The sequence below is a fragment of the Xiphophorus couchianus genome, chromosome 2 (genome assembly GCF_001444195.1).
Source record: "Xiphophorus couchianus chromosome 2, X_couchianus-1.0, whole genome shotgun sequence".
In the NCBI taxonomy this organism is placed as follows: Eukaryota; Metazoa; Chordata; class Actinopteri; order Cyprinodontiformes; family Poeciliidae; genus Xiphophorus; species Xiphophorus couchianus.
In genome coordinates, this window is record NC_040229.1 from 11,607,336 (window position 1) to 11,630,135 (window position 22,800).

At 39.5% G+C, this 22,800-nt stretch overlaps 2 protein-coding genes across 2 annotated transcripts; one reads left to right on the forward strand and one right to left on the reverse strand.

The window, feature by feature from the left end:
* Positions 1-1,126: 1,126 nt before the first annotated feature.
* epx (eosinophil peroxidase) lies at positions 1,127-11,243 on the forward strand. The gene is made up of 16 exons (XM_028028227.1): positions 1,127-1,514; positions 1,575-1,665; positions 1,732-1,907; positions 2,092-2,224; positions 2,923-3,052; positions 3,137-3,343; positions 4,239-4,605; positions 4,682-4,842; positions 5,343-5,601; positions 5,681-5,851; positions 6,564-6,801; positions 6,872-7,083; positions 7,153-7,317; positions 7,923-8,006; positions 8,094-8,190; positions 8,933-11,243. The coding sequence occupies exons 1-16, from the start codon at positions 1,427-1,429 to the stop codon at positions 8,988-8,990; spliced, it is 2,637 nt and encodes an 878-aa protein (XP_027884028.1). The 5' UTR covers positions 1,127-1,426; the 3' UTR covers positions 8,991-11,243.
* Positions 10,969-20,902, reverse strand: rab3il1 (RAB3A interacting protein (rabin3)-like 1). The gene is made up of 10 exons (XM_028028195.1): positions 20,611-20,902; positions 17,958-18,141; positions 17,728-17,823; positions 17,406-17,483; positions 17,060-17,296; positions 13,688-13,816; positions 13,480-13,592; positions 12,173-12,272; positions 12,033-12,099; positions 10,969-11,947 (listed from the first exon to the last, which is right to left on the reverse strand). Exons 4-10 carry the CDS (start codon positions 17,469-17,471, stop codon positions 11,862-11,864), a joined length of 798 nt encoding a protein of 265 aa, XP_027883996.1. The 5' UTR covers positions 17,472-17,483; positions 17,728-17,823; positions 17,958-18,141; positions 20,611-20,902; the 3' UTR covers positions 10,969-11,861.
* Between the last annotated feature and the right edge of the window lie 1,898 nt (positions 20,903-22,800).

The window sequence follows — 22,800 nt, forward strand, 5'->3', positions numbered from 1 at the left end:
ACTTGAGAAGTTTGGTAGAATTTATTAGTGAACAAACATCATGGAAAACTTAGAAACAGCAGATGGAGAAAGAAAGTTTAAAGCAGGATTAGGGGATAAAATATCTCAAGCTTTATGTATGTCATAATCAATACTGAATACTGATATGCAAGATGCGTCACTGGTCACTGTAAACGAATCCACCTCTAAAACACAGGAGACAGTGGTTCAACCAGAAGAGAAACAACCAATTAAGTGTAAGGACGTCAAGAAGACCCCAGAAGAAAATTTCCCCACAACATCAATTTGCATGACTTCAGAATCATCCACTGAAAATGTGGATGAAAAACATGATAGTTCTGTGCTGGAAAAACAAGGTGATCAGGCAGACTGCTTGGAAAAGGAGACCTTTATCAAGGGAAATGCTATCTCTGCTCCTCAACTGGTCACTGAAAAGGAATAAATCTCTAAAACACAGGAGACAGCGGATGAGCTACCAGAGAAAGAGCCATTAACATGTAAGGACAAGAACAAAACAATACAATGTCTAACTGTCTGAACCAGACAACATCCAGGTGGAGAAGTTAACTGAGGTCTCTGACAATCAAACTCAGAAAAATGTACCTGAGGTCTCTGACAATCAAATGCCAGAAGCTGTAGGCTACAAAAATCAAAGTTACAACAATTCTCAATCCCCATCCCTTTGCTTAACCCTTATCCAACACAACCATAAAATGTACTTAAACTGATTATTGACCTTTAACAACATGTATATATATTTTTACCATTATCTTTTTCCAAAAGATCATGTAACGTTTGTGGCTCTGAATGAGTTTTATTTCACTGGGTGAAAATGGTTCCTTTGATTGTAAATGTTTCAGACCTGCAGTCTAAAATACACAATCCCTTCAAAATACATTAAAGTCTTTGGATGTAAAGTAATTTGGAAAAGCTACAGGGTTGTTTAGGCTTTTGTAAGGCACTCTGTCAGTAAAACACTGTTTTACTCTAAATTTAATTAAACCATAAAACCTCTGGCTACCTCAGTGTTACTCTCTGTATTGTTATGAGGGAAAAGTACAGTTCAGGAATTTATTGGAAATGCTAGTTTGACAGAAGGTTTTCATCATGGGCCAGAAGACGGATTAGAAAGGTTTTTGGGTAGTAGGGAGTCCGGCGTTTGATGTTGCCTCGCTGTCACCAGAAGCAGTGATAAGGGGATTCTGCACATACCTGTTATCTCCGCTGCCTGTGTATCCGCGACACTATAACACCCATTGCCTCCAAGAACCAATAAGAGTGAGGACTGCTGTGATAACAACTCATTTTCCAAGCATTGCTGAGATTTGACGACTTACAGAAAGCCCATAGTGAGTTGCTCTCCTTACTGTTTTTTATCCAACAGCCTCATGCAGTTTGCTTGAGTCACCCACATGTCTCATTTCAGATGTCAGCATCTCTAGTTGGACTTGCTCTTGTCCTGCTCGCCTTTCCGGAGCACGCTGTGATGAGTACACCATTTGGCAACAGCTCAGGTAGGAGTTTTAATTGATTATTTCTAGAAAGAGCTGTACTGACTGCACATTTGTTCTCAGAAACTGCATATTTGGGTTCAGCATACATCCATCAGGCTCTTCAGAGAGCCATTGAGCTGACGGATGCTGCCTATGCCCACACGTCTGAGAGGTAAAACCTCTTGATTATGGGTTAAGATAAATCTGAAAAAGTCTAATTGGAAAATCACATTTTCAGGGTGAAGAAGTCTTATACTGAAGGTGCCCTCAAACCCAGTGACCTACTGGCCCAGTTTAAACAGATTGAAACCAGAACCCGGACTCACATTCGAGCTGCTGAGCTGCTGGACAACACAGTGGAGCTGATCCGAGAGATGGTCTACACCAACACGATGGTGCAGCCCAAGCCGTATGGTACCAAACCCATTTCAAATCAAAGCATCTGAACCTGCAGCTCAGATTATTCAGGATTATATAGTAAATGACCATGTGTAGCATTTACTGTTTAACAGTTGCATATTTTACTATAATTCAGATCTAAATGGAGGTTGAGGGAAATTTTTGTTTTTATAAAATGCTGTTTGCATTTATTTCTTAGAGCTTTTGAGTGAAGGAGACGTGGAGAATCTGCTGCAGATGACCGGTTGCTCTGCTGAGCTGCACACCCTCAGCTGTCAGACAGGCTGCATGTCTGAGCGCTACAGGTCCATCACAGGCGAATGCAACAACAGGTGAGAGTGCAGTCACTGACACGCAAAATCATTCATGCACCTTTAACCTTTTTTATTTACATTTTAACATGTTAAAACTACAAACTTCAAGATAGTTTATTTGGATTTTATGTGATAACATTTATATTTACAGAAAGTAGCGCATAACTGTGAAGTGGAAGAAAACATTTCTTTTCAAAATGTTTTACGGATAAAACATTTTACACATTTAAATACTGAGAATTTTTTTAATTCCTCTTTGCAAAGCAGCTCAATTTAAACCCAACATATTAATATCTAAAACTGATTTATTGCAGCTCAGACTGTTTATTAGAGCAGATGAGTCTCTGCCCCAGCCTCTAACAGGGTTTATTGCAGCATTGCCCTGTATTTAGCTTCATCCATGTTTCCTTTAACCTACTTTCTTGTCAGTGCTGAAGAAAAACATCCCCATTGCTTGATACTGTCACCACATTGTAGATCAAATCTTTTGAGTGTCAATAGATTCTCCCACCTGAGTTGTGGCTCTGCAGCTTTTCCAGCTTCCCGATTGATGCACTCCTTGTCTTTTTGCTCAGTTTCAGTAGGTGGTGTTGTCTTGGTATATTTGGAGTTGTGCCATTCTCTTTCCATTTCCAGATGATGAATTTAGCCGTATTTTTACGCTGGTCTGTTACATAAAATCAAAATAAATTAGGTTTGTTGTGTTTCCTGTTCAGACAACATCCAAGATGGGGTGCTGCAAACATCCCATATTCCCGCTGGCTGCCTCCAGAATATGAGGATGTGTGGGGGACGCCCAGAGGCTGGGACCCTGAACACACCTACCATAACGTCAGCCTCCCTCCTGTAAGGGCCCAGCTGCAGCTCACACTCCCCACAACCCCTCTGTTTGCCTCCAACTCTATCAATCTCCATCTTTTTATCATCCAGGTGAGACTCGTGTCACAAGAAGTGCTGTTTACTCACAACGATAAAATCTCTGTGGACTCCACTCTGTCCCACCTGCTGGTGGACTGGGGTCAGTGGATAGACCACGACATGGTGCTGACCCCTCAGAGCCCCAGCACATCCGTCTTCAAGACGGGCGCTGACTGCACCCGCAGCTGCAGCCGGGACTCGCCCTGCTTCCCCATTCAGGTGCACTTCACTCACTTTTCTCATTTGTTTCACAAATTCTGATATGATACATTATGTGAGGTTTTAGAGTATGATCACTAAACGTTTTGAATTATGCCTGCTCTGCTTTTGTGCAACAAGGAACTATTTATCGCTCAGTGTGAAGTATCTCCTGAGAGAACTGGGTTAGGAAAAGGAAATCTGTTCCTCTTTTTAAGCAGTAAAGTTCTCCATAACTCATTGGACTCTTTTGCTGTACAATAATTTACAGATGCCTTAAACAAGGACTTGTTCACACTTGTTCAAAGAAAGTGATATTTTATTACCCAGCTGTAAAATATCTGAAATGTATGATATGAATTTTCATTCAGCCTCCTTTACTCTGATACCCCTAAACAAAATCCAGTGCCACCAGAAGTCACTTGAAGAACAGTCGTTTTGTGTGTAATCCTGCTGTTGTGCAGCAGGATTACACTGCTGCGTTGGAGACCAAGAAGCAAAGCGGATTGGTCAGGGAAGTGCAGCTACATGCACAACTGTGAAAACAAAACTTTGACAGAACATAAGTCAGTTTGAAAAGAAGAATAACAGTGAATTTGAGTATCTAGATGTGTCTGTCACAAAATCCCAATGAAATATATAAAAGGTTTTCTGTGATAAAATGTGAGAAATAATGCATACTTTGGCAAGGCTATTTATTTCACATGAGGCAAAGACAATTTGTTGTGCATATCAAGTAAACTCATCTAATACTAAGAACAGTCAAAGAATAAATGGAGTTATCACTTTTGTTCATTAGACTTCTATCTTACTGCTGTTCTACAGTTTAGATGGCTGTTATATTTATTATGGTTAGAAGTGAATTAACATGGAGCAGATTCCTCTGCAGCATTAAAAGTTATAATTTCCCTCTCAGATCCCGCTATCCGATCCTCGCAGCGGCGTCCAGAGCTGTATGCCCTTCTTCCGTTCTGCTCCCAGCTGTGATAATGGAGTCCTGCCTCCTCGCCAGCGGGAGCAGCTCAACGCCATCACCTCCTTTGTAGACGCCAGCATGGTGTACGGCAGCTCCCCCGGCTTGGCCTCTGCTCTCAGGAACCAGTCGTCTCCTCTGGGCTCCATGGCCCTCAACTCCCGGTACTGGGATGAGGAGTTGCCGTACATGCCGTTCCTGTCCCGGGTGCAGGCTCACCTGGACCCCTGCGGTCCCCGTAACTCCTCCACCGTGTGGGCGTCGAGCAGATCGGCACTCAGGGAGAACACCACTTCATGCTTTCATGCTGGTAAGCAAGCAAATGTTGTGAATTATTCTGCAGACTTGCATGCAGGTAAAATATTTAAAAAATATATATTTTCCAGGGGATTCAAGAGTCAATGAACATCTGGGACTGATTGTGCTGCACACACTCTTTCTGAGAGAGCACAACCGGCTGGTGAAGGAGCTGCACCAGCTCAACCCTCACTGGAGTCCAGAGACCCTCTATCAGGAAGCGAGGAAGATCATCGGAGCCATCCACCAGGTGTCTGCAGCAGGTCCACCTGGACTGGGCATCTGCACACTTTACATCCAAACATTCAGTTCAGCTAAATAAAACTTAGAGTCACAAATGTTACACAGCCTTTAAAAACGTGTTAGGATCATATCATATCGTATCTTTAATCCAGACACAGAACAAGGTCCATAGTACAAAAGATAAAACAAACAAGATAATAAAAATATTTAAAGAAATAAGATTTAAAAAATAAACAAGGCACATAATATTGTTCACTAAGTCACAAATAAATGATGATGCCAATCATATTTAAGATACCAATTTCAAAGCGTCAAATTACAAAGTCACATTTTTTTTAAGTTATGTTTAAAATATAATATATACAGTATTTTCTTTAACAACTGAAGGTAACATAGTTAGATTGTGCTATAAAATGGTGCCAAGTGCCTGGAAAAATACATAATACTCCCCTTTAAAACCTGGTTCATCCACATCCGAATCATTCCAAGCCGGTTTCCCTTTTCCAGATCCTAACCTGGGAGCACTACCTGCCACGGGTGCTTGGTGAGAGCGCCATGTCCCAGCTGATGCCCCGCTACCAGAGGTATGATCCAGATGTTGACCCAAGCATCGCCAACACGTTTGCTACGGCGGCGTTCCGTTTTGCTCACGTCACTGTTCAGCCAGTAGTGAACCGTCTGGGTCCAGATTACACCTTTAACCCAGAGTATCCCCCTCTGCCTCTGCATCACTCACTGTTTGCTTCATGGAGGGTCATACAGGAAGGTAACCAAGGTCCTATCTGAAACCATTTTAGTCAAGTTTTAGTGTTTGTATTTCATTCTCTCCTGTTGTTATTGTTTAGGTGGTATCGACCCAGTGCTGCGAGGCATGCTGCTGTCTCCCGCCAAGCTGCAGACTGCAGGTCAGATGATGGTGGAGGAACTCACAGAAAGGCTGTTTCAGGCACAGGGGGGGATGCCTCTGGACCTCGGGGCCCTGAACCTGCAGAGGAGCCGGGACCACGGCCTGCCTGGTAACCAGCTTCCTCACCTCACAGACACAGAGCATGGCTTCTTTATCGCATTGCTTTGAGACCAAAATTAAGCAAGCAAAAGTTTAGTCAACATTTAAGCTGCTAAGTAGGGAGGATAACTAGTTCCTCACTTGGAAATATGTAGGGATGCACGATATTATCAGCATGGTGTCTGTATCGGCCGATGTAAGCTGTAAAATTTAATATCAGACATTCTGTCAAAATATCTCACTGATATAAAAGGTGCTGTTTTTATATGACAAACCAGTAAAAATGATGCCTGCAGCACAGCACAACATCAAATTTACACTATTAGAGCGTTGTCATTGTCTTAGAGAGAGAAAATGTCATGAATAAATTTGACATTAAACAAAATGCAAGTTGAAAAGTGTTACATCATTTTCAGCCTTCTTTTTAGCATTTGCTTTTGGTGGCAGGCTAAATTGGCAAAGATAATGTAGTATTTTATTTCCACAGTAGAGAAAGTCATATATTTTCAAAAAGTAGGTATAGGGAAGAAATATCAGTATTGTATGTTATCGATCAAATGAGTTTTAGTATATCAGCAAATCGGATATCGATGAAAAGTCTAATATCATGCATCCCTAATTTTAATTTTTTGGGAAAAGTTCATTAGGTATCCACAAATAATGTGTCTCTATTTTGTGTTTGAAATTTATTATTCTCATCTTATGCTCTTCTCATCCATCAGGGTACAGCTCATGGCGCCAGTTCTGTAATCTTTCTGTTCCCAACACGATGTCAGATCTGGCCGAAATTTTGGGGAACTTCACTTTGGCTCATAAATTTGAGCTTTTATACGGAACACCGCACAATATCGATGTTTGGGTCGGGGCCATATCTGAGCCGGCTCTGCCCGGAGGACGAGTGGGACCGCTCCTGTCCTGCCTCCTGACCAGACAGTTCAGAGCACTGAGAGACGGGGACAGGTAGGAGTCAAAAGAGCTTAGAGTGATTATACAGAAAAGTGGAGAGTTTAATCTGTTTTTGTCCGTCCAGGTTCTGGTGGGAGAGAAATGGAGTTTTCACCAGAACCCAGAGGACACACCTGCACAACGTCTCCCTGTCCCGCATCATTTGTGACAACAGCCACATCAGCCGTGTCCCTGTGGACCCGTTTTCACGCACCGAGAGCCCTGAAGACATGCTGGCCTGTTCCCACCCACTCATCCCCCATCTCGACCTCGGCCCTTGGAAAGAGCCTCACACAGGTGAGGAAGTGGGGAAAAAGAAAATCTGCACTTTTATCGTTATTTTTCTGAAAACTCTGTCTCCTCCAGATCCCGTCTGTGGCCCGATACCCAGGATTCACTCTGGCTACTCTCTGCTCTGCAACTTCACGATCCTTTATCAGTGTCGGGTTGGATTCAGGCTGCTGGGCTCTGCATCCATCAGCTGTGATGCAGAGAGCCAGAAGTGGAGCTCTCCGCCTCCAACGTGTCAAGGTAGAAGAAACATTTCTGCAAATGGTTCATATAACCCAATAAGAATATTTGTGAGGCCTCTTTAACAAAGTTGATACTTTCCTCAAAACCCTGCTGTGTCTAATTCTGTCGTTAGATTACGCCCTCAGATGGAGGATTGAAGTACTACAGGCAGCAAGTGCCAATTTTATTTTTAAGAAGCAGAATTTTATGTATACAAAGTCCATTTTTGAAATGGATTACATAGAATAAAATGTAAAATAATAATAGTGTTAAAGCGCAAAATAAATTGAATGTCATTGATTGTTTTACAGAGAAAACGTAACAATAATTTCTATCTGTTACAATACACTCTGTAGGCACGTTTAATTCATAGCTCAGTGCAAAAGTTCTTTTTAGTAGATTTTATTATTTATTCAGTACTTTAAATACTGAGATAAAAACTGGACTACATATATAGCTTCATTTAGATTTGAATGTACTGAAAGGAATTTTGATTAGTATCAAAATACTAATTACAGTGACAGTTTGTATGATGCAAACTGTCACTGTATAATTTTGTTTTGACGTAAAATATAAAAAGTAAAAGTGTTCATCTATTACACCGCTAAATTTTTTTCGTGTAGATATCAATGAGTGTGAGGAGCTGATTTCTTCTTGTCCACAACATCTGGAATGCTTTAACACAGCAGGTTCCTTCGTTTGCTCAGGTCAGTTCAGAACAATGAGAACATGGACATAGTACTGCACATGTTAGGAACATGCGTCTGTTCTAATCCCAAACTGCTGTGATGCAGAGCCCTCCCGCCTGTCTGCTGTCTCCATCGTGGCTGCAGTGATAGTGGTGATGGTTGGTGCAGCCGGCCTGGTGCTGCTCCTGATCTGTTATCGAAGGTGAGCTAGCAAAAATTTAAAAAGATCTCATATAGTTTTTCTCGCAAAGATTTTCAAATATTTTTACAACAAATTACTACATCAACACAAGATAGTGAACACATGTGAAGTGGGTGGAAAAGGATGCATGGTTTTAATTTGAAAGGTGAGGGATGTATTGGGCTTTACTCCGTTACATCTGCAGGATTTATAGCAAAATCAACTTCCCTCAGAAATCACCTAATAAAAAATACAGTCCACCTGTATAGCTACATCTCTACGTACATCAACCTGGACACACTTTAGTCTTGGTGGAGTTGTACATAATGTGTTGCGGGGTTGTTTTTTTCCAAAAGGGGAACCATGTTAGAGCCAAACAGAAATGGATGGTACTATTAAAAAGGGACCCTGGAAGAAAACCTGCTAGCTTGAAATGTCAAAGTTTAGACCTAAATCCAGTTGAGGATTATTTTTCAGTCGCTCTCCATCAAGTTTGGCTGAACATTTTGTAATTTGCAAAACAGAACAGACAAAAATGACTGTTTGAAAGTGCAAAGCAGGCAGAACTCCCCAAAATACTCACAGCTGTAATTGAAGTAAAATGTAACTGCATATAAAAACATGATGAAACCCATTTCCGCTTCAGCAGTGCGTGCTACTTTGGTCTGTGGCATCACAGCGGAATAAAATATGAGTTAATAAAATACAGTTTAAAATATTGTGAACACTTCTGATTTAATGTTAATTAATTTGTTTCTTGCAGATATTTCCCAAAGTCTGAAGAGTTGATCTCTGCTGAATGTAGGCAGGAGAAGAGTTGACCTCTTTTAATCTGTTTTTATATTAATTTGACTACTCTGATGGACAATTTTGTCCCTTTTACAAATAATGTTTTCACTAAGTGTTTGAACAAGTTGTTGTTTAATTGTAAGCCCCTCCCCACATGTGATGTCACGTTTTGTCCCCACGGTTACGACAGCGTCCATTCATAAAACCCCGGGCCAAACTATTCGTACTCGTCTCCGGCGGTTTGTTGTAAACAAGTCATGAAAACAGAAGCCGTTTTAATCCGGAAACTGGAAATCTTACAGGAACGATTGCTCCAAAAACAGATTTCCTAGTCTTAGTGTGACTGAGCCTGCTTACCGCTTACAAACCTGTTGGGAAACCGCGGGCCAGAATGTTTTCCTGTCACGGTGACCGGAGAGAAGAGGCAGCCTGGGACCTCACGGCACCACAAACATGTCTGCCATATTGTCCATGCTTGATTGCCTGCATGCTGTCCAGTCAAGACTGTTTTTATAGTTGACTAATGAGCCAACCAATTCACTTTGACTTTATGTGTCATTTTGCATTATTTATTAAACCAATAGAACTTTGGACAAAGGAATAGCTATAATCAAACTGTCAGAGACAGATGGTAACTAGTAACATTTACTTGAGTAACGTTTTGGTAAAAATTGACTTTTGGGAGCAGCTTAACTACACAGCAGCCTTACTCTTGAGTAATATTATGTAGTATCACTACTTAATTTGAAAGGTAAGAGTAAATTTTACTCTTACTTGAGTAAAATTTCTAGATACTCTACCCACTGTGAGTAACCAGATACACACATGTAGTTTGTTAAAGTGAGACCTCTTGTTTCTACACAAGCCTTGCTATTCTAATGTTATTTTTTATCTACTGAGCAGGTTGTCACTTTTCGAGGTCAAGTAAATATATAGTAAGCACCATATATTGTCACCTGAAGTACTTTTTTTTTTAACCTTCTGTAAGTATTAATGTTATATAGCGAAACTACTTGGAAAAGTGTTTATTCTGCTTAAAATTTATTTTTTAAATCATTTGTATCAAATTTTTATGTCTAAATACCAGAATTTGCACAAAACTTTATATATTTGACATCATAAATTTGATGTTACTCAGTACTTGAGCAGCCTTTTTACTAAATACGAGTAATATTCTTGGATGGCTACTTTTTACTCTCCTTGTCAAGTTGTTGACGTAAAACTACACCTTAATGTTTTGATGATGCAATATTTAAACACTCCTTGTAGGTGGAGTAATTAAGGTGGGGTGAAGATTAAGTCACTGTGCTTAAAAGAGGTGAACTGGCAATTACTTGTTGAGATTCTATGTAAACAGTTACACTATGAATCAAGTGTGACCCACAACAGACATTTTTCCTTTGTATGTTCACAGTACATACATAGTTTCAGTGAGAACATTTTTTAAAATCAAATTTCAAAGTTTATAGTTTTGACAAATTTTCAGGCTTTCTAGACTTTTCTAAAGATTTCCAGAGCTTGAGGAAAGTCATTAGCACTTACCTCAAAATATAAAATACTACAGGTTTCCTGTAAATTCATGGTAAATGTTTTTACAGCTTTAGCGTCTAATGAAAATATCTATATAAGAAGCAAACAGGGAGAGAGGAAGGACAAGAAAGAAGTGGAGGTAGAAAATAAGAAACAGAACTAGAACAAAAAAAATTAAAAGGATAGAAAGGTGCTGGATGGTCCTGCAAAAGGAAGGAAGGCAAGACATAAAGACAGAAACAAAAGAATAAAGAGCATAAAAAAGGAGGAAGAGAACAAGGATCCAACAAAAGGCAGAAGGAAAAGACGTGGAATAAAGTTACATTAACAATTTAATATTTTCCCACAGTGCATCGCTTAGTTTGCTTATACCTCTGGCCTGCTCTGACAGGCAGTTCTTACAAATGAACCTGAAAGGAAACCAGTGACCCATTCTGAGTGTTGCAATTAGAGTGAAATAAACAACTCACACAATTAACACACATTTAAGCAACAGTGCTTTATGTTTATTGGAGTGTTTCCATTGTTACTCATCATTACATTGACTTACAAAAAACAATCATTTGGCTAAGAAGCAAATATTGCACAGTAAATCATTCATGTTTTATTCAAAACAAAAGTGGGCTACTATAAGAAATTTACACTCTGAGGTAAATCATTGTCTAATATGGCTATGTAATTTATGGCTTGTTTATTGTACTGTTCATTGAAGAGTGCAAATGTACATTTGAAGCATTGTAATTAACTGTAATAAAGCTCTTATCCTCTGTACAATGTAAAGCTGTGACTGCTGAGAGTAAAGGTGTGATTAATGAGAATATATCTGATTAAATAAAGGAATCACATGGAGCTGCAAGAGGCTGAAGGTGACTAGTTTATGATGTTATTATCATGCAGAGCAGGAAGAGCATGCACACACGAGAGACTGCGAAGACGTGTTGAATTGTATGTCACCTGAATGCAGGCAGGAGTTGAGCTTTATATTTCTGTGAGAAACAAATGTTGCTGAATTTTTCAAGTAAGAGACAAACTCCGTGGAGTGGTTCTGGTCTGTTAGGTCACTCTATATCAATACATCTATTGAGCTCCAATAAGAAGTTCTGCAGAACATTTCTTTAGAAGATAATATCCTTCCCATTTCCTAATGGAGCCCAAAAGTGGCGATAACAGGGGGAATACCACAGCAATAATCCCATAATTATTTTCAGGTCGTAATCAAGCAGGTGGTTTGATTTTCTCATCACATTCCCAAAATGTAGCACATTTCCTGCTTCCCTTCACTAATGATGTACAACCTGGTCCTGAACTGAAATTAGACTTCTCTAACTCTCAGACTTGTGACTAATCAGGACTCAGTCTGGCTGGGAAGTCATTTAGCTCTGGTCCGTCAGGTAGAAACCCAGCTTAGCGACAGCCATCTCTCTACGAAGTCGCATCACCTCCCAGAATATCTGCTCCGCTGAAAGATGACGGAAAAATATGACATCAGACAAGATCAAAGTTAGCAAAACAAAGCTACAAAACAGATGCTTATGTTTACTTACCATTTTGTCTCACTAAGCCCTGCAGGATGTACCGGATATACGTGAAAAAATTACACACAGCCGTGATCTGGAAAGATAACAAGAAGTATTTAAACTCTGCAGCTCTCCACGGCAGCAACAGAACGATTTCTAGCAGTTACCCGAGCTCGGCTTGATGGAGAGATGTAATAGTAGCTCCCCTTGTCTCCCAGCTTGATGCGATGTTGGCAGACTCGTGACAAGCCGCTCAAAGCACATTTTCTACAAGCAGAAAAATCAGCTGTTAAGACATTTCTGCTCCAACAGTGTCGACAGTCAGTATTTAATAGAGCGTCAAACTCTGCACTTTTTGACCATTTTGTCACTTTGAAACCACAAACTGAAAAATTCGTGGGATTTTACGAGACAGTCAAAACAAAGTGGAGCACAATTGTGAGGTGGTAGAAAAAAAAGACAGTTTTCACAATTTCTGGGCTGCTTTATACAGCTGCATGTGGCAAACATTAAATGAAACTTCTTGTGTCGTTCTTTCGCCAGTGTTTCTCTTCCCGCCACTGTTCCACAAAGGCCAGGTTTGTGACGCATTCAACTGATGTCTTGTTAACAAATTCACACACGTAGTTACTCTGCAGAGTTTCCATGGTCATCTTTGCCTGAACGAGGTGTTTAAAGCTCAGGATATTGTTTTACAACCTAAATCTGCTACAAACACTGACACGTATTTATGGTCTGCTGTTTGTTCAATAATGTTCTTGAACGAACCTCTTTCTTCTTAACTGAACAGCTGTATTTAATATAACATAATTAAATAATTCAACTGTATTTAAGGGTGTGAGCGTAAAAGGATTGAATCCCAATCCAAGCTTCTCAGATTTAGAAAAAACAAAAGCAACCAAAAAAACTTATCTTTTTTTCTTCACTTTTGCTCTGTGCTGGTGTCACATGCAATCCCAATATAATACAATGAAGTTTGATCGTAAAATGACAAAATGTAAAAAAGTTAAAACAGTGCAAATACTTCTTCTGAACAGAGATGAGTTATTTTTAAAAGACATTCATGAAAACAATATAAACTCTAACAGAAAGTTAGTCATAGAAAGATAAGGAAACGGTTGTAGATTGCAAAGACATGCAGAGTTTAAAGATTGTATTTTTAACATTTAAATCTGGACGAGAAGACAAGAACACAAGTTAGTGCAAATTATAAAGTTTGACTGATTCCTGAGAGGACTTACGTCTCTACTGAAGCCCTAAATCCACTGGAAAAGACAAAGATTATAGATGAGACAGTGACTATTAGTGTGCCCATAGATCCAACCGCTCAACGTTAACAAGAGTGGAAAACTTACAGCTATAGTATCAGAAATCATCAGTGAATGAGTCCAAACCACAAACAGTGACAATGATTTGACCACCAGGTAGTGAAACAGAGGACAGAACGGCAATCGCTACAAACACGCAAACTCACTTAGGACCTCCACACTCTAAAGCTGATGCTTTCACCAGCGGTAAAGCCGACATGGCCACAGGTTCGATGGTCAGGGAGTTGTTTTCCACTGCTCTCTGGACCAGCTGGGACAGCTGTGGAAAACAGGCAGTTAAATATCCACACACATGCACACATTCATGAGAGGAGCAAGGTTTGGCTTCTGTAAAGGAGGCAGTGAGACTCTGACCTCTGATCTCGTGAAGGAGAGACACGGCCCGATGTCTTCGCGGTAAACTCGACTCAGGAAGGCGGAGGATCGGTCCAGACTCGGATGTTCCCTCCACAACAAAAACTCTGCAAACAGAACCGAGTCCATCTGTAGAGAGAAAGCAAACAATCACCAACACAGTCAGTGAACTGACTACTCGAGTCATGAAGCGACAACGTACATTAACCACCTTTAATTGGCAAGTTAGTATGATATAGAAAAGGTTTACATGAAAGAAGAAATCATTTTATGTTTAAAAAAATATATTTGCATGGCAAGATAATAAAAAACACTATTTTGTGCTAATGCATAATTGTGAATTTATTGCAAATTTTCCACACAAAAACTTTAGGTTTAAGTGAGTGCTAACTCCCACCTGTAGGTGGCAGTATTTCTGACGTGATGTCAGAAATACTGTGATCGATATGCATAGTAGCAAAAATTGAGCCATTTCAGTTCTCTAAAAAAATAAAAATGTTTGTGTCCAATCTGTTTTCTCATTTTTTCATCTTTATTTTCCTCCATATGTAGATTTTGGAAGGGGCTTAGAGAGGGGAAAAATATAGCAAAAAGTTCTTGCAAATATTTCTAGAGTAGTGTCTCAAAATCGGAGATTTTGATTGCAAAAAAATAAAAAAGATCACAAAATAATGGTAAAGTCTTGGAAGGACTCAGGGTTCTGGTAGTTCTCAGTTACATCACAGTAACAGCTTAAAGGATAATTAACACGTTTTAATCTGGGATAATTAACTTGTTAAAACCACGGACTGATGCAGCCTCCTTCAGGAAAAGAAAATATCATGTTCAAGAACAACCACATCTGGCTTTTTATTTTATGAGAAGTTGGTGAAGATTTTGGAATTATTTCTGATAACTTCATTATTTCATCCACTTTACGTAATGCATCTGTACCACCAACAGTGAACATCCCAACTTACTTCTTTTGATGTACACATAATTGTTTTAGGGCGGGCAGACAAACCAGGCGAGTTTAAGCTTATGGTGTGGCCTACCCAAATCTATTGTGCATCCAGAAGCCAAAAAATGTAAGTGAACTTTTGTAAAAGAAGCTGGTAAAAGGACATTTATTTAACTAATAGCAGGGATTATCTATCTATATATACAGTGCAACTGTATATCCCTTTATAAATTTCAGAAAATGCATTTTAAAGAACAACTTCACCTTTTTGATCAAGTGAAGTTGTATGTTGTCAATCACTGTTTTGATTGTTTAGCCTCATTTTCTGAATATTATGTTACAACACACATTTAATTAATTATTTGCACCACTAATTATATGTTTGAATTTAACTATTTAATAACACCTATATATAAATTGTTTATTAAATACATAATTTAAGCATTTAATTAAACATTTACTTGTTCTATGGTGGATTTAATAAATGTTTTAATGATGTATTTATTTATTTTAGTCCCTTTTGACCATCCCTAATATATTCATTCACAATATGAATTGTAGCCCTGGTAGACCTCCGTGTGTTCGTAAGGAAAGTTTTTTAATGGAACAGAATTGATATTGTTTCAAAAACTAAAAATCGAATAAAGATTCTACATTAAATTAAGAATCTGGCTTTGCATTGATTCCAGGAGGACGTCCTCTCAGGTGTCTCTGCACCATAAGTTCCTGAAAGCGTGAAACAGTGTGGAGGGATTTTAAAAAAAATTTTTTTGCAGCACAGTGGCAGAGTTGGTACACTGTTGCCTTGCAGCAAGAAGGTCCTGAGTTTGATTCCTGGTCCGGGGTCTTTCTGCACGGAGTTTGCATGTTCTCCCTGTGCATGCATGGGTTCTCTCTCCGGCTTCCTCCGACAGTCCAAAAACATGACTGTAAATTCCCTAAATTCTCCTCAGCTGTGAGGGCGTGTGTATGTGTGTGGGTGTGTGTGCATGGTTGTTTGTCCTGTCTGTCTCTGTGTTGTTCTGCGACAGACTGGCGACCTGTCCAGGGTGACTCCGCCTCTCCTGACCCCATTAGGGACAAGGGTATTAGAAAATGATGGATGGATGGGCAATCCAGAAGCGTGTCTCCTCTTTAATCATGAGATCCTTCACTGGAATCATATGACCTTCTGACTATTGCTCAATAGCCCTCAGCCTTAGTAGATATTTTTCCAAATTGCTTTCCACACGACTAACATTACATCTGCTCCTTTTTCTAATATTTGCCTCTCGTTTTTAGTCATTGATGTCACAGATCTCTATGATGCTTGTATTAAGCTTTCGCTGACAAAAAACCAAGCGACTGCTATGGTAATGTAACTGTAAGATGTTCAGCCAGTCATTATTAAAATGTTCTGATAATTATTATATTTCATGTCAAAATATGTTTCCTGTGTGTTCACTTTGTGATCCTTAGGGCTTAAACTTTTAGTGATGCATTTAAAAACCTGAAACTAGAAAAATTACACTCAAACTCATTTTTGCTTTGGGCCAAATCAAGATCTTAAAGGGCCGGCTGTGCCAAAATGTATTGATAAAACCTGTTCACAAGCTGTTAAAATGTCAATGAATTCTTAAAATTAAATAATATTATTGAACATCTTTTCAGTCCCTCCAGGATTTTGTGATATTTTATTGTGATTTTTTGCAATAAAAATCAGAGTGTTTGTGGTATTAATTTGGAAATATTTACACTTATTTATGACAGTAAATGTGACTTTTTACTTTATTACTCGTATAGATCTTGGACTATAATCTGACATCAATTAAGGCGGAGGCAGCTGTTTAGTACAAGTAAGAAAATTTTTGACAATTTTTGAGAAAAATCTGCAATAAACTCCCAATTATGTATGTGTGGGGATTTGTTTATTTTGTGTGAATTTCCACTATAGTTTTCAAGAAACTGGAGGGACTGATTGATATAATTTGGCAGTAAACGGATAAAAACTGCATTGATTTGATTAAAAACATAACTTTTAAGCAAGCTTGGTGTTTAAGATCTAAAGGGCCACATTAAAAGCTATGGCGGGCCGGATTTGGCCCACGGGCCTCGAGTTTGACACAGGTGCACGACAGTACAGCGAATGAATGTCTTACAAGCAGTTACCTGTTTGTTATCAGTTCCTATGCCCTCTCTCTGGTCCTGGCCAGCATTTACACTGATTGACTGGCCTGGCAGTAGACAGAGAATCAGAGAGAGGAGAGCAGGAACAGCAGGCTGAGAAAGGAAGAGAAAACCAGCGACAGACAGGAAGAACAGGTCAGGGAGAGGTTAGTGGCTGCAGAAGGAAAATGAGAAGAGAAAGAGATGGAGTTGACTGAAAAGGAGATGAAGCTAGAGGAAAAAAGGAATGTGCAAGTTCTGGGGGAAAAAAAGTTTCTCCCACTTACCTCTCGCTCCTCTGTAGCCACAGACTGAATGGAAACAGTAGAAGGTTCCGGTTTTCCAGATGAGGTCTGGAAGGCTGCGCCGACGCTGTTGGTGCGGATGTGGCCCGCACCGCGCCTGTAGGAACCCCTGGAGCCCGATGACTGCAGCTGGGGATGCAGCTGCCGGTTCGGTGAGGAAGGCGTGGACGTCAACACCAGAGTTTTGAGCGCAGTCACCTCCGCTTGCAGAACATCAATCTGGGAAGCAAAATCCAGACATAAATGTTCACTAACTGTGTGAAATAGAAGAGTAAAGTGGACAAAAGGCCTTATTTATGACAAGGAAATAAACAATAACGTGGCACACCTTTCCTTGAGCCTCCTTCAGTTGTTTCTCTGCCCCTGCTTGTTTCACATTAGCTTCACGTACCATCTTATGGGCTTCCTGTCGAAATAAAGTCACCACATGAATAAAACAAAACAATGCATTTCTAAATTTTTCCAGCATTTGAAAAATTATGCTGATGACCCTTTTTTTCCCTGAGAAGTTGAGAAGTACTAAGGAAATAAATTCATCCAGATTGAAACGTAAGCATCTGCGCTCATTCCATAACTCCAACAGCGCGGCTCCCAGTCAGCAGCTAGCAGAGTTAAAGTCCACTCAGCAGAAAGCGGCGAACGCTGCTGACCTCAAACAGACTGGCAGTCAGCTCCTCCAGCTCCTGCTCCAGCTGATTCCTGACTTGCGACAGACGTTCGCACTCCTTGTCTTTTAGTTTCAGTTCCTGAGATGCGAAGAAGCAAACGACAGAAACACATTTTACTGCGAAGAACATCTGCATGGTCAGCTTTTTCTTCCCACCCATTTTGAACTATATTCAGTATGCCACGCGTGCAAACACCAAGTAGGTTATGATACCCTCTTTGCTGCGTCTAGCTGTTCCCGGAGGATCTCTGACCCCTTCTCTCTGATTTCTTTTTCTTTAATTTCCAGTGAGGAGCTGCGGAGCCGGCAGAGATCGTCGTGCGGTCTGCCTGAGATGGGCCCATCCCGGCTTCCTCCCTCCACTGTGGTCACCGGCTCTGGATCCAGATCTACCAACCTGCAAAAAACACAACATCATAAACTCTTCAGGAAAATACTAACGTAAAAGGGGAATAGAAAACATATGTTGTTGTGTTGAGTACATGTCATAAACGTGTGCAGAAAGAGATTGTGTTATGCTGTTTCAGAAAGATTTTTATTTACCACCTCAACACCTCCAAACATTTGGCATCATTAAATTATTTGAAATACAGAAAACTAACCCTGGTATTCTTATATTTACAGCCGTGGAGTTCAATAATTTGTAGAAACCTTTACTGCTCAAAAAGAGGAACACATTTTCTCTTACTAACCTACTTACGTCAACAGATAATATACAACATTTACTGGGATATTTGGTATAAAGATGTGTAAAAAGCTGTAACATAAATTCAATTTTTCTTGCAGTAGCATATTCTCACACTGAACTTTGAGCACATTTATTTAGAACGGATTATTTAAACAAAACTATTGCCACAATTACTCCTCGGAGTTCATAAAATAATAAACAGAGCTGAAGATTTTAGATGTATACTTTAAACTGATTGCTGTATTTAATTAGAAAGTCATGACTTCCTGTTTCCCTGAGAAATAACAAAGACGTGATACAGAAAGAGTTCGCTCAGTTTTTAAAATACAAGAAACACAAAAATAAAACCTTCTTCAAGGTTCTGATTGAAGGAAATTTTTTCAGAAGATTTCAAGGTTTTGCTTTAATATGTCTCCATTCAGTGTGATAATATTCTCCTGACCATAAACAACCTACAATACAATCTTGGAGTGCAAGTGCTCTTGTGACAGACGTCTGCTCCTTGTCCTCATCTCACTCTTCTCAGAGTCAACGCTAATAATAAGATTGTTAACACCCATAACTTGCCTTCCTTTCATTGTTGGACTAATGGGTCTTTTATGACGTGATTCTGCTGCAGTAACAGTTTGTACAGTCTGGTATCTTCCATTGCACGGTGTGACAAATCCAGCCTTTATCAAGCTCAAAACGGTTGACTTGTTCTAGTGCTTTAGTTTTTGAAATTGAACAGTTTGAACAGATATGTAATCATCAGAAAATTGGGACAGGAAAAGAAACGTCTGTAGATTCAACCATTAAAGTGTTAATTAAAAAGATTAAAGCAATTGGGACTGTGACAAATAAGACTACATGAGAAATCTGGTTCATCTCACCACCAAACGATGAAAATGGTAAGAGAGATTACAGAAAAGCTTTAAAAGGTTATATTGGGCCACCTAGTCTTCATTAAAAGTTATATATTTTAGGACACTTGTGCATGTCTGACACAAAATGAGAGAGTTGTACACGTTTTCCATTGTGATTACATAATTGAACCGATATGTTTAAATATGCATCCCCCATTCCTGTCAATGACATTGGCTGATTGCTGGTGTTTTGATCCAGTAAAATTATTTTGTTTAATTTGTAAGAAGATGAGTAGAATTTTAAAATTGACAAAAGACAAAGTAGGATGATGATTTTGAGCACCTGTCTACCAAAAACTCAACTGATTTGAGACATTTAAACATGCTTTAATCAAAAATTGTAAGTAGTTTCTACCTCAGTCTGTTTTATTGTTACTTTGCCATGCAGATTTATTAAAAAAACACCTCTGTAATCTACTCCTAGAACGATTCTAATTCTGAGTTTAATAAGAAAATGTGCATTTTGTAACTTCAATAAATATCACTCATTGTTACTGTGTTTTGGTCTGGGGTTATAATCTATCACGTTTTATAAGAATCAACTGGTCTAAATAGGGATTTAGAGCAAAAATAAATCGAGAATAAAGTGTAATATGAGGTTTTCAGATAATGTCCAATTTTTCCATGCAGTGGCAGGCAATAGAAAAAAGCCTTTTGTTTGTTACAATTGGAGCAATGATGTTTATGTACAAAGTCCCTATAAAAATAAATGAATTAAATTAAGTGCGAGATTTGGGGGGGTTTTTTAATACAGAATGACAATTGTCATTTGTGTAGGAAAAAAAATACACCAACACCATGATTTCCTTGGAGGTCTGAAGTAGGAAGAGCAAGAAAGTGAATCTCAGCTGGTGGCAATGTGAACTGACCTGGAGCAACTTCAGCGTTTACAGCACAGTAACCGTCTTAATTTTTAACCTGAACACATGATTTCATTATGCATGTATCATTTCAGTATTTGGATTTCCTTGGAGCATTTAAAAATATATATTCTTTAGATGAAACAGCCTGGATTGATATATAAACCCTTTGAATTTTATGACATGTTTTAGCTTTAATATCTGACATCCTTTCCCCCAACCTCGGACCAGAGAGGAACCACGAACCATAGTTTGGAAAAACTTTGATTTTGCATTCGCAGCCTTTGGATGTCGTGCTTTAGTAATATTTAAATTCCCAGTTTGAGTCGAAGAGTGGATGAATAAGGTTTTTAAGCAGTCTGAGCTAGTTAGCTGTCAATCCCAATTCTTTAATCTTTAATGCTCAGCCTTACCCTGTCAGCGTCCAGGACAGCAGACAAATACCCCCACTGGTGTCCTCACGCGTGTCAGCCTCCCCTTTCCTCCTTTTTTCTCCACTCTTCTTGTTGTTAGACAAATAAACAACCCAACAAAGTGAGCTAAGGGTAGCTAGTTTCGCTGAAACTAATCCCAGCCGTTTTAAATCACAGGGGAGGAATGCGGACGCTGACGTCGACAAGAAGAAGAACAGCAGCAGCAGCAGCAGCAGAGAAGGAGCAGGACTCAAAAACAAAAAAGGGAAAGAAAAACAGTATAGCAGTTTGGTTTATAACACGTTCCTAGTGTGCCGTTCAGAATGTCCTATAAAATACTCATTTCCTTAGACAGAAAACAACTTTCTCCTTTTCTTCTGCCCTCCTCTCTGGTCACATGACAGCACCTCCACTCCCAGTTTCCCGTCAGACTCATCCCAGCAGACACAGATACTATCACAATACAAAACTGTTCTTTAGGCGCAGTTTTAAAGCCCATTTCAAGTCCAGGGTATTTATTGTTTAATGCCAAACTTTAATATCAAAGTGAAAACCACAAACATAAAGAAAGAAGTGTCATGCAAGGATTACAGAGACATAAACTGGCTCAAAGACACTTGATCAATCCTAACTCTATTTGTGTTGGCTTGAGCTAATAAATGGAGGGAATCCTATAGTTGGCACCCCGGGCAAGCATCTCCTTCCGGGGCCCAACACAACAGCATTCAGTAGAAATAAAATCTATTTCAATGTCTAATTTATCAGAAATGTTAACATATAACCAGAAAAGACATAGCCTCTAATGACACTCACTTTCTATCCTACTTTAAAATCACGTTTTATTTCAGAAACTTAGAGTCCCACATGTTTTTCCATTGTGCTAAAAAAGCAAGAGATACTGAGGCTGATTCTTCCCTGAGCAAAGTTATTTCTGATTTGAGGCATGATGTCATTTTGGTTTAAAATGTGGCCAGAATGTTGAACAATGCAAAGCTCTCTACACGTCACTCACTTTGACGCAGCACAATCTCGCTCTGTTGTGGAACAACAACACAATAATAGATGTTTTAGCAGTGTGCACCGCCCAGCTCCTGCCATGTGAAAGCATACCTCTCTCGCTGTACAGCAGGATGTCTTTACAGTGCTACATTTTGCCTAACCTAGTGGCATTTTTTATTTCCACTTACTGAACATCCAAATAACCAACAGAAACTTGAATAACCTTTGGGGGTTTTTTGCCCACCATGTGATGTGCCGCCCTGGGCAGAAAGCCACACTGCCTATATCAAATACTGTCACTGCCATGTTAGCATAGACTTTCAATTTTGGTATTTAAGCAAATAAAAAAATGTTCCCTTCTGCAGATTTGTTGCCACTGTTTGCTCAGAAAGTGACACTTACTGTCCAACAACACAGCCTTCCTCTGCAGTGACCCTGCTGGACTGGTGTTTGACTGCAGGCACTTTAGATGTCCCAAAGAAAACTGAAGAGGAGTAGACTGCTATTCCGGACCGACCTGCCTTCAGGATTTCATACCCTCGGGTGGATGAGGCTGAAGTCGGTGGAGATGAGGAAATATGGACGCTGTGAATTCCCTCGAAAGCATCCATGTGGTTCTGTCTCTTTCTCAAGCAGTCCAAGTGAGAAGCAGCAAATTATCCTTTGTGAAGAATTGCTTTGGCAAATTGTTGAAATTGAGCTGGATATACCTGATGTCTGTGGTTTTTCAGCACTTGACAGAGAAGAAAGTCAAAAACAATACCTTAAAATCCACACAGCAGGGTGAAAGACTTTTTTCTTCAGAAGTTATGCTAAAGAAATACATTTTCTTTCAGATAATCAGACGTAAGTTAAGCACCACACTTGTAAAATACTCTAAATCTACATGTTTAAAATAGTTTTATAACTAAAAAAATACAAAGTAAATACTCACCAGCATGATTTCTTGTTGCCAGAGCACAAAAATCTGCAAAAACAGCACTTTTCTGCTTAGTTAATCCTGTGAGTTTAGTTCACTAAACTCTCCGCACGTCGCCCTGATCTGAGTCTCCTGGTTTGGCAGGAAGGGTTAATCACTAACCTCTGCTGACCAGTAACAACTCAGCTGTACACATTTCTTCCAGCTGAGGGGGTCGAACATAGTTTTCACCTGAAGGCTCAAAACCGCTTCAGTCAAACAAATCAAGTGTT